This window comes from Callithrix jacchus, chromosome 1, assembly GCF_049354715.1.
Source record: "Callithrix jacchus isolate 240 chromosome 1, calJac240_pri, whole genome shotgun sequence".
In the NCBI taxonomy this organism is placed as follows: domain Eukaryota; kingdom Metazoa; phylum Chordata; class Mammalia; order Primates; family Cebidae; genus Callithrix; species Callithrix jacchus.
Genome location: NC_133502.1, coordinates 173,589,085 through 173,601,591, shown reverse-complemented (window position 1 = coordinate 173,601,591; position 12,507 = coordinate 173,589,085). Strand labels below are relative to the sequence as shown.

At 38.1% G+C, this 12,507-nt stretch overlaps 1 protein-coding gene across 10 annotated transcripts in view; it reads left to right on the top strand.

Moving 5' to 3' along the window:
* Window positions 1-12,507, top strand: part of SCAI (suppressor of cancer cell invasion) — a 201,738-nt gene that overhangs the window by 140,465 nt on the left and 48,766 nt on the right. For all 10 annotated transcript variants that reach the window (XR_013518820.1, XM_035257363.3, XM_078327014.1 and 7 more), the window contains 6 exons: window positions 311-463; window positions 2,089-2,190; window positions 2,416-2,517; window positions 3,279-3,357; window positions 5,522-5,621; window positions 10,697-10,778. Coding sequence is in view for 9 of the 10 variants with exons in the window: in XM_035257363.3 (XP_035113254.1) it covers window positions 311-463; window positions 2,089-2,190; window positions 2,416-2,517; window positions 3,279-3,357; window positions 5,522-5,621; window positions 10,697-10,778 (618 nt within the window). In the remaining variant the exon portion in view is untranslated. The remainder of the gene's footprint in view (window positions 1-310; window positions 464-2,088; window positions 2,191-2,415; window positions 2,518-3,278; window positions 3,358-5,521; window positions 5,622-10,696; window positions 10,779-12,507) is intronic.

Sequence of the window (12,507 nt, the reverse complement as noted above, 5' to 3'; positions counted from 1 at the left end):
TTTACTGAAAATACAAAAAAATTAGCCAGGTGTGATGGCAGGCGCCTGTAATCCCAGCTACTTGGGAGACTGAGGCAGGAGAATCACTTGAACCTGAGAGGCATAGGTTGAGCCGAGATCGATCCATTGGACTCCAGCCTGAGCAACAAGAGTGAAACTCATCTCAAAAAAAAGAAAGAAAACTCATAATTATCGATAAATAAATGACCATGTAGTTTATGTTTTCATTATGTCTATATGTCAAGAAGGAATAACTTATTATATTGATAGTCTTAGTCATTTGTTAACTTCTTACTGCTTTTTTCTTTAGGCGGACCCTGTAATGGTATTAAATGATGATAATACCATTGTTATCACATCAAATCGCCTTACTGAAACAGGAGCCCCATTGCTGGAACAGGGCATGATTGTGGGACAATTGTCTCTGGCTGATGCACTCATTATTGGTAATTGTAATAATCAGGTAAAGAATTGTGAAGGGATTATGCTTAAAATTCACTGTGGAAAATAGTGCTATTGATGATCACAGTATTATTTTCTTATAAATATCCTAACATCTACTTGTGAGGAAATGGCTGATTAAATTATGCTCTGTGCATATCTGGAATATATTACAGATATTTAAATAGTTTAGAAAGAATTTTTAATAACCTAGGAAGATAATCCTGATACAGTAAATGAAAATAAACTTGCCATGGAGCCATGTAAGCAGAATTATTTCATATAGGTTAGAATGTCTATGTGTATACAAATAGGATAAAGACTAGGAAGAAATTTTACAAATAATGTAAGTTTTATCTCTGAGTAGCCAAATTATAGGTGATTTTTATTTTATTTTTTACAACACTCTAAAGTTTCAAAAATTTCTGGCCAGGTGCTATGGCTCATGTCTTTAATCCCAGCACTTTGGGAGGCCAAGGCAGGCAGGTCACCTGAAGTCAGGAGTTCAAGACCATTCTGGCCAACATGGTGAAACCCTGTCTGTACAAAAACACAAAAAAAAATTAGCCGGGCATGATGGCGGGTACCTGTAATCCCAGCTACTGGGGCGGCTGAGGCGGGAGAATCACTTGAACCTGGGAGGCGGAGGTTGCAGTGAGCCAAGATCATACCACTGTACTCCAGCCTGGGCAACAGAATGAGACTCTGTCTCAAAGAAAACTAAAAAAATAAATAAATAAAGTTTCCAAATGTCTATATATTACTTTCCAATCAAGCAAAAAGTATGAGGAGGAGTTGGTGTTTTTTGTTTGTTTGTTTGTTTGTTTGATTTTTTGAGACAGAGTCTTGCTCTGTCACCCAGGTTGGAGTGCAGTGGCACAGTCTTAGCTCACTGCAACCTTTGTCTCCCAGGTTCAAGCAATTCTCCCACCTCAGCCTCCTGAGTAGCTGGGATTACAGGCACATGCCACCACATCTGGCTGATTTTTGTATTTTTAGTAGAGACAGGGTATCATCATGTTGGCCAGGTTGGTCTTGAACTCCTGACCTCAAGTGATCCTCCTGTCTCAGCCTCTCATCCTGGCTAGTGTGATGTCAGCTTACTGCAACCTCTGCCTCCCAGATTTAAGCGATTCTCCTGCCTTAGCCTCCTGCGTAGCTGGGATTACAGGCATTTGCCACCAGGCCTGGTTAATTTTTGTATTTTTAGTAGAGATGGGTTTTACCATGTCGGCCAGGCCGATCTCAAGACCTCAGGTGATCCACCTGTCTTGGCTTCCCAAAGTGCTGGGATTATAGGCATGAGCCACCATGCTCAGCCCCCCTGTGCTTTCATAACTACTGGAAAAAAAAACCTGAGGAAGTTTATTGATCAGTAGACATGTATATGGCTGGAGAGGTATGTGATAAAGCAAATGTAAAAAATGCTTATTATAGGATCTAGATAATGAACATGTGGATATCCCTATAGAATTCTTCTAATCTTTCCATTGCTTGAAAATTTTCATAATGAAATATTAGAGAAAAAGGTACCCAAAGCCCTGAAGTACTTGTGAAAGTCAAAACTAGTAATGTGATAAAAGACTTCAAAATCTGTGTGTTGCATTAAGGCTAGGTTGTGTTTTTTTTTTGTTTTTTTTCTTGCAGGTTAAGTTCAGTGAACTAACTGTTGATATGTTCCGGATGTTACAAGCTCTGGAAAGGGAGCCAATGAATTTAGCTTCCCAGATGAATAAACCAGGAATGCAGGTAATTTTCTCTGGCTGCTTCTCTCCTCACAGAATGCAGCTGATTATTCAGTAAATACTACAAACTTTAATAAATAATTTTTTTGATGAGACTTGGAGAAATAGATAAGCATAATCACAGTAAGACTGAGTCAAAATAAGACTTACTTGATAGTTGACAAGGGCATTGATAATTCATTAGTCAAATGCAGCATATATGTATAATGTTTTTTGTGTGTAAATGTAGGAATCAGCTGACAAGCCTACTAGACGAGAAAACCCCCACAAGTATCTGCTCTACAAACCAACCTTCAGCCAACTATATACCTTCTTAGCAGCGTCTTTTAAGGTATGTGTGATCCAGTACTTTTTACTATAAGGTGAAAATGTGCCCTAAGTAGAATCTAAGAGTCATTCTTTTAAAAAAAATTTAAGAGTTTAAGTAAAATATAAAAATTAGAAGTTGCCTTTAGAATAACGATCCTGATAATAGCTATTTTTTTGTTTCATTTCTTTTTTTTTTTTACTCCTGGTAGGCTGTGAAATAGCTGTTTTTGGAATGAAAATTTATTGTGATGTTGTGAATGTTCCCATCATTAATTAATGAGAATAGTGGTTTTCCTTCCTCCAGTTTTTTATTGCTTAACAATTTCAGGTGTAACAGTCCAGAACTGAAAAATGAAAGCAGAGTGCCTAGGCCTCTTTTATACTCAAGGAGCTCTTGAAACATTTAGATCAACTGTGAGAAATAGGAGAATTCTTCCCAAAATCTATGTAGAGAAAGCTACAGAAAAGACTTTGTTTTTTAGCCATATAGTCAGGATCTTTACTTCTCCATTCAACTTTTCAGAGAATATTCCCTAAATGATGGGGTTTTTGAAGCAGAGAATGCCTTCACAACTTTTGATGATAGTTATAGATTAATAATGAATCTCTGCTGTGTGTATGTATAGTTTTAAAGTCAGAACCAAGAAGAGCGTTTCTTCTCTTGGAAAAGACATTAGTGCATTTTTATTTATTCTACAACTTTAAAATGTTATGAACTTTAAATAAAACCATGTTGTTTATCCCTGTTTGTTGGTTTGTGTATGTGATTTTCTTTAATTTCAGGAGCTGCCTGCCAATAGTGTGCTTCTGATTTACCTGTCGGCCACTGGCGTTTTCCCCACAGGTCGTTCTGATAGTGAAGGTACAATAAAGGAATGCTCCCTGTTGTGAGCAGGGCTTGAATTCTCTTTATTTTCTACAAGACGATGGCCCATAGCCCACAGACCATCTCAAGCTTTCTAGACAGACTTCCAAATTTGAAACCTGGTCTTGTTGATTGGCAATTTTGTAGATACCCCAGTCTGTCATACTTTCTGAAATGTTGTTTGTCAAAGCCCATAAATCATCAGAAAATTCATGTATTAATTTTCTTCATTATCATGCTTCACTATCAAATTTATCAAAAGTGTAATATGTAAATACATTTAGATATACATAAGGAGTTTGATGTTTTGAAGTTAAAAAGGATGATGGAATAACCAAGGCTAATTATCTCTTTCACATCTTTGAATTTTTCTGAGCTTTCAGTGCACTGGGGAATCCGGTCAATGGCTACATGATGGCTGAAAGTCTTTGTAGAAATCAGTGTATTTTCGTAACTGTGAAAGTTCAAGCCCTTGTCATGATTTTGTTTTCTGTCCTTTATTTTGTTTTATGGATTTAATCTGTAGAATATCGGGATGCTGTTTCAGAATAAAAACTTAAAAAACTGTCCAGAACATATGAGTCCAGAAACTGGTCAGAATAGATAAGTAACTTGGATGTAAATAAGATAATTAAATCTTTGTCTGGACCAAAAAAAAAAAATTCTTAACATTCTTAACATTTTCCTCTTCATTTGTTTGTTGAAATTTGCATTCCTTTATAAATGCATGTCCTTGCCATCTTCCTTGCATGACCTATAGATTCTCTTAAAATGTTAAAATGAAAACAAATCTCTTTAGTCTTTTCATTGCAGTGATTTTTTTTAAAGAAATGAAATATAATACAACATTAAAAGTAATGTAAAATCTTAAACTACTTTAGTTTTGTAATAATAAAGTTAATACTTTTATTTATATTTATCTTTATGTCTAATATACTGTTAAATCAAATTTTCTGGGTCTCTGCTTAACATAATGACTTTTTAACTTTTTTCAAAGTATGATAGGTAATAGCTGAATGGTTGTTTGAGAGAGATTATCTGAACATCCCACAGTTGCTATTTCATTTAGACAAGAGTTTAGCTAATTCATACAAATTTAGTGGGAAAAGGCTAACTTCAGAACCAGAACTAAAGTGCTTCATATGATATTGATAATAACGGAGTTTTTGCATGCTGAAATCTGGCAATACATTCTTAAAGGTGAAGTTTTTGTGAATGACAGTTTTCAAATTCTATTCAAATGTTTTCCTAAATTTTACAGTTAGTGACTCATTTAAAATTATATTTACACCGAACGTGGTGGCTCATGCCTGTAATCCTAGCACTTTGGGAGGCTGAGGTGGGTGGATCACCTGAGGTCTGGAGTTCAAGACCAGCCTGGCCATAATGGTGAAACCCCGTCTTAAAAAAAAAAACAAAAAATTATATTTACTTAGGAGAGTAAGATTTCATTCTTAAAAAAAAAAAAAAGATTATTCTGCAACTTCTTTTTTTTCTGAGACAGAGTCTCACTCTGTCGTTCAGGCTGGAGTGCAGTGGTATGATCATAGCTCACTGCAGCCTCAAACTCCCTGGCTAAAGTGATCCTCCCACCTCAGCCTCCTGAGTAGCCGAGAATATAGGTAGGCACCTGCCACCATGATTGGCTAATTTTTAAAATGTTTTTGTAGAGACATGATCTCACTATATTGCCCAGGCTGGTCTGGAACTCCTGGCCTCATGTAATTCTCCTGCCTCAACCTCCCAAAGTGCTGGGATTACAGCCATGAGCAACCAAGTCTGACCAACTTCCTTTTAAAATAATATTGTTAAACTTGAGATTGTAGGTGTGCTTGAAATGTAAAGGTCATTTTGAACATCCCAGATCTCCATTTCTATTATTACTTAGAATAATGATTCCGTAGATTCTTGTTTTGTTTCTCATTATGTTCTGTTTGAAGAACTGCTGAATATTTAATGATTTTTTAAAATGTTGAAACTGACAACATACTGAAGTAATTTAAATACTCTATTAATTAAAATGTTAAATTTTAAAATAATTTAAATGTTTAATTCTCTTCCCTTGTATCAATAAGGAATTCATACAGTACTTTTGTATTTGAACATCAGGTCAGTGTTAGTCTTCAACTGAAGTTTAGGATTCTTCCCTTTGTTTTTATAGGTCCTTATGATTTTGGAGGTGTACTTACTAATAGTAACCGGGATATTATTAATGGAGATGCCATCCACAAACGAAATCAGTCCCACAAGGAAATGCACTGGTATGTATTCCGGTGTCTCCTCTTATTCTAAAAATTATACCTCTGTCTATATATAGAAAACACATTAAGTAAAATGGGGAGTTTTTTCTAGTACTAGAATGATTCCCTTAGACTAAGATTTAGGGACTGACTGGAAACACTTATTTGGATTCCAGCAATAATTCAGGCTCTCTCTATTTTAGGAAATTAGAATTTTTGGTTGATATTCATTGGACAAATATTTTATTGAGTATTATATGACACACAATTTAGTCACTAGGGATATGTCAGTGAACAAAATGGCGTTCTAGTTGGAGACAGTAAATATATACATAAATAAATATGTCAGGATGTGATACATGTAACATCAATATGAACTTTAAAAATTTTCTTTTCTTCAGAGAGAGAGTCTTGCTCTGTCACTCAGATTAGTCTTGATTTCCTAGCCTTAAGTGATCCTCCCACCTCAGCATCCCAAAGTACTAGGATTACAGGCATGAGTCACTGTGTTCGGCCCAAATATTTTTTTAATGTTATTTTTTGGGGACAAGCATGGTGGCTCACGCTTGTAATCCCAGCACTTTGGGAAGCCAAGGTGGGCAGACCACCTGAAGTCAGAGTTGAGACCAGCCTGACGAACATGGAGAAACCCCGTCTCTACTAAAAATACAAAAAATTATCCAGGTGTGGTGGTGCATCGCTGTAATCCCAGCTACTCAGGAGGCTGAGGTATGGTAATTGCTTGAACCCAGGAGGCAGAGGTTTTGGTGAGCTTGGATTGCACCTGCACTCCAGCCTGGGCAACAAGAGCAAAACTCTTTCTCAAAAAAAAAAAAAAAATTTTTTTTTAATTGAAATATAATCATTGTACATATTCATGGAATACATAATGATGTTTCTATACTTATAATGTATAGTAATCAGATCTGAGTAATTAGCCTACTCATTATCTCAAACATCCGTTCTTTCTGTTGGGAACATTTGATGTCTTTCTTCTAGCTGTTTAAAACTATATAATGATTTATAGGCTGGGAGTGGTGACTCAATGTCTGTAATCCCAGCACTTTGGGAGTTTGAGATGGGTGGATCATTTGAGGTCAGGAGTTGGAGACCAGCCTGGCCAACATGAAACCTCATCTCTACTAAAAATACAGAATTAGCCAGGCATGGTGGCTCATGCCTGTGGTCCTAGCTACTCAGGAGGCTGAGGCGGAAGAATCACTTGAACCCATCAGGTCGAGGTTGTAGTAAGCAGAGATTGTGCTCTGGCCTGGGTGACAGAGTGAGACTCCATGTCAAAAAAACAAAAAAGAGAAAATAAAAACTATATAACATATTATTAACTATAGTCATCCTAAAGTGGTATAGAACACTAGACTCTAGCTATAATTTTGTGTTTTAACAAATCTCTTCCCTATCTCTCCCTTCCTCTATCCTCTCCAGCCTCTAGTATTGACATTTTTTTTTTAAGGTAGAGTCTTACTCTGTCACCCAGGCTGGAGTGCAGTGGCATGATTTTTTCTTACTACAAGCTCTGTCTCTCAGGTTGAAGCAATTCTCCTGCCTCAGCCTCCAAAGTAGCTGGGATTATAGGCGGCCACCACCATGCCCAGCTAAGTTCTATATTTTTCATAGAGATGGGGTTTCGCCATGTTGGCCAGTCTGGTCTCGGACTCCTGACCTCAGGTGAACCACCTGCCTTGGCCTCCCAAAGTGCTAGGATTACAGGCATGAGCCACTGAGCCTGGCCTGAATTTCTTAATACAAGGTTTTTGTTGTTTAATATAGCACAAATGAATATTGTTATATGATTTCAAATAGACCTTCAGGTCAGGAGCAGTGACTCACACGTGTGATCCCAACATTTTAGGAGGCTGAGGTAGGAGGATCCCTTGAACCCAGGAGTTTGAGACCAGCCTGGGCAGTATAGTGAGACTCCATCTCTACAAAAAGTATTTTTGAAAAAATGCAAAAAATACAAAAATGGTGTTTCATATATGAAAGTTCTTTCTTTCTTTTTTTTTTTCTTTTTTTGAGACAGAGTTTCACTCTGCTGCTCAGGCTGGAGTGCAGTGGCATGATCTCGGCACACTGCAACCTCTGCCTTCTGGGTTCAAATTATTCTCCTGCCTCAGCCTCCCAAGTAGCTGAGATTACAGCCATGCACCACCATGCCCAGCTAATTTTTGTATTTTTAGTAGAAACGGGGTTTCACCATGTTGTTCTCGAACTTCTGACCTCAAGTGATATGCCTGCCTTGGCCTCCCAAAGTGCTGGGATTACAGGCATGAGCCAGTATACACAGAGTTCATTCTTTTTTTAAGCATAAGAACTTCGTTGCTTGGGCCACTATTGACTTTAGAATTTCTCTAGCTGAGAGCAATCTGGTTATAAAGAAAGCTGGACTGGTCTTAAAGTTCATTTCTAATACAGATTGAATGTCCCTTATCTGAAATGTGTGGGACCAGAAATGTTGCGGGTTTGGAGTTTTCCATCCTTGGGGATGGGACCCATAAAATTTATTTATGTTTCACATACTCCTCATACACATTGCCTGAAAGTAATGTTATTTTTCCCTTTGAGATCCGAATAAACTATGTGTTGTGCACTTGTATGACTATGATCTATCACGTGAGGTCAGGTTTGGAATTTTCTATGTGTGGCATCATGTTGGCTTGCAAAACCTTTTTGGATTTTGGAGCATTTTAAGTTTTGGATTTTCAGATTAGGAATGCTGAACCTATAATACATGATCATTTACATGTGGAATCTAAAAAAATGGCACTCAGAAGCAGAGTGCAACTGTAGTTATGAGAAGCTAAGGATTGGGGAAAATAGCGAGATATTGGTTAGAGGGTACAACCTCTCAATTGTAAGATAAATAACATTTAAAGTATGGCATGGTGATGATAATTAAAAATACTATATTGGCTGGGCAAGGTGGCTCACGCCTGTAATCCCAGCACTTTGGGAGGCCAGGATGGGTGAATCACCTGAGGTCAGGAGTTTGAGACCAGCCTGGCAACATGGTGAAATCCTGTCTCTATTAAAAATGCAAAAATTTAGCCAGGCGTGGTGACACTTGCCTGTAATCCCAGCTACTTGGGAGGCTGAAGCAGGAGAATTGCTTGAACCGGGGAGGTGGAGGTTGCAGTGAGCTGAGATTGCACTCTGGTCTGGGTGACAGAGTAAGACTCCATCCCACATACATACAAACATACATACGTACATACATACGGTATTGTTGGACTGAGTGTGGTGGCTCATGTCCATAATCCCAGCCCTTTGGGAGGCTGAGATGGTAAGATTGCTGGAGTTCACGACCAGCCTTGGCAACATAACAGGATCTTGTCTCTACTAATTAAAAAAATGAGCCAGGCATGGTAGTGCATGCCCATGATCCCAGCTACTCAGGAGACTGAGACAGGAGCATCACTTGAGCCTGGGAGATTGGGGCTTCAGGGAGCTATGATCCTGCCACTGCACTCCAGCCTTGGTGACAGAGTGAGACCCCATCTCAAAAAAGAACAACAGCAACAAAAATTGTTGTTTACTTGAAATTTTCTAAAAGAGTAAAGCTTACATGTCCTCTATGCCTACCCCCACCCCTGCTCACACACAGAGGGTAACTGTGTGGGAATGGAAGTGTTTAGATTTGATCATGGTAATTACTACCCAGTGTATATGTTAACAAGTTATCACATTGTACACCTTGACTATATACAATTTTTATTCACAAAAGAAAAACTTTCTGAAATATAATGAAGTTTAATATTGCTCATTGAAACATTTATATATTTACATTTACATTAGCATCTATCTACATACAGGCATCGTGTACTTAACCATCGGAAAGAGAGCATGCACACCAAAATTCTGACCTTACACAGTGGCTCTCACATGGATGTTACTGGACTTCAGCCTTTGGGTTCAGTAGCTCTTCTGTGGGCCAGTTAAACTGCATGTTTAACAAGCCCTTGATGCAGAAGTTCATTCAGAGGAAACATAAAGTATAGTAAAAGGTGGCTAGGCGCAGTGACTCATGCTCTTAATCTTAGCACTTTGGGAAGCTGAGGTGGGCAGACTGCTTGAGCCCAGGAGTTTGAGACCAACCTGGGCAACATGGAACAACTCCATCTCTACTAAAGATAGAAAAGTTAGCCAAGTGTGTTGGTACACACCTGCAGTCCCAGCTATTCAGGAGACTGAGATGGGAGGATCATCTGAGCCTGGTACATGGAGGTTGCATTGAGCTGAGATTGTACCACACCACTCCACTCCAGCCTGGGCCACAGAGCAAGATGGCATGGTTAAAAAAAAAAAATAAAGTGATAGTAAAAAGGTTTTCAGTCGGGTGTGGTGGCTCATGCCTGTAATCCAAGCACTTTGGGAGACCAAGGCGGGTGGATCATAAGGTCAGGAGATCGAGACCATCCTGGCCAACATGGGGAAACCCTGTCTCTACTGAAATACAAAAAATTAGCCACGTGTGGTGGCGTGCACCTATAATCCCAGTTGCTTGGGAGGCTGAGGCAGGGAAATTGCTTGAACTCAGGAGGTGGAGGTGCCGTGAGCCAGATCATGCCACTGCACTCCAGCCTGGTGACAGAGGAAGACTCCATCTCAAACAAAACAAAAATGTTTTCATACTTACTAGCTGCAATATTAAGATGTAGCTTGAAATATTAAAAATCTTTAAAATAGAGATGTTGAAGACTCATTGAAATACAAATCTGGTTTTGTATTACATCTTGTTTCCAGATGTTCTTACAAAGAGCTTTTAAATATGAAACAGGTACCTGTGTGCCAACTTCTGAGGTTTTCATGCTGTGTGTTTAGTCATGTTTAAATACATAGGCTTCTCTTTAGCTTAGATATTCTTGAGTAACAATTGTCTCTGAACTTTTTATTTTTCAAATCGATCTATCTTCGTTATCCCAGTAAATACAGACTTTTTTTTCCTTTGCATAACTAGTCTTTGTTTTTCTCTCAGTACTATGATGCAAAGGAGATATGAACAGACCAAATTGAAGAATAAGATTTCTGAGAGGTGGCTGACACAGTTTAACATTTCTTCATTGTTGCTGTTTTCCCAGCCTTCATCCCGGAGATCTCTATCCTTTCACCAGGAAGCCTCTGTTCATCATTGTGGATTCATCTAATAGTGTTGCATACAAGGTGAGTTCCATGAGAACTATTACACAGGTAGACATTGTGACACCAACCCAAGGGTACCTACTCTTAATGTGTTCCTTTCTATTTTTCTTTATTTTATTTAATTTTACACAGTTTGTATTTAGTGTTTCTTTTCTTTTGAGGTTGTGCATGCTAGTCAGGATCGGGTGCTATGAATAGAAACAAGAAGAAAACGCATGAATGGACACTCAGTGGAAAATAATAAATCCTCCTGCAGGAAAAAAAATTCAAGATTTCCAAGATCTCTGGTGGAAGGTTTATTTTTGTTATATAACCCAGAATAGAGGGAGAGGGATAAGGGTAAATTTTACTTTCTAGTGTTCAAACGTTTCCCCTTGTCACGCTGAGCTACTGTAGTTTAAGTGAAACCTCTACCCCATAGTTTTAGTCTTTGAATATTAACATATTGTTTTACATGCACTTAAGTTTTTGAAAATTTGTGATGATCACAAAAAAAAAAGATGGCCCTGAATGCTGAAATAAGTGACAGGGATCTAACTTGAATATCCCTCGTTTTATATTTTGCTATTGAAGTGATGATTTTCAGTGATTCCATAAAGAATGCCAGCGGTGAAACACTTTAAGTTGGGATATTATAATTCAAACTCTAGTAATTTACAGGGAAATGAAAACACAGTCTTTAGGGTCCTTTATATTTAATCAAAATGTTTTGTTAGTGAAAAATACATTCAAAAATATTCTGGGTACATAGAACTGCCACTTTAAACTGTTTCTGTTGTGAGTGTTCATACTGCAGTCAGTTGGAGAAGTAAACATTTGTAGGTTTCTATCAGGAAACCAATGAAAACGTCTGGTAGCCAAGTTTTCCATTTAGTTTTCATGTTTGGTTTTACTTAAACTCTTTATTCCAAGAGCTTCCAATGCACCCTACATTTTTCAGCATATTTTCTTCTATTCACTTTCTCAAAGTTTAGTATTTTACAACTTTTGATTTTTAGGAAAGTTATCAGTTTACTTTCTTAAGTTGTATATGTTATTTTTGTGTGTGTGTGGAAAATGGACCAATATGGGAGGCTGCTGAACAAAAAGGTATATTGGCTCTCCCAATTAAACTTATAAAACCAGAAGGGTCCAGGTGTTTTGTGTCTTCAGAGAATTCAGAAGAAGTACTCTCTCTTTGTTGATGAAAATGAATCTGTTGCAGCAGTTTGGTGATATGACGGAATGTATTGATGCACTAGGTCCAGTGTATTGTTTAACATGATCTAGCGTCGTTGAGACTAGTTAGCAATCCATTAATTTCTCCCAGTTTAATTGGGCGTTATTGGATACCACCTCTCAGGAGTACCATTTGTTGTATGTGCTTGCAGAGCACTATTTAGATTTAGGATGAATATTGGATGCCGATTTTTATTTATTTATTTACTTATTTTGAGATGGAGTTTTGCTCTTGTTGTCTAGGCTGGAGTGCAATGGCATGATGTTGGCTTATCTCAACCCTTGCCTCCCAGGTTCAAGTGATTCTTTCTCCTCAGCCACTTGAGTAGCTGGGATTACAGGCATGTGCCACCACGCCCAGCTAATTGTTTTGTATTTTTAGTAGAGACAAGGTTTCACCATGTTGGCCAAGATGCTCTCGATTTATTGACCTCGTGGTCTGCCTGCCTCGGCCTCCCAAAGTACTGAGATTACAGGCATGAGCCACAGCGCCTGACCACAGATGCTGGTTTTTAGACACCATTGTGTATAA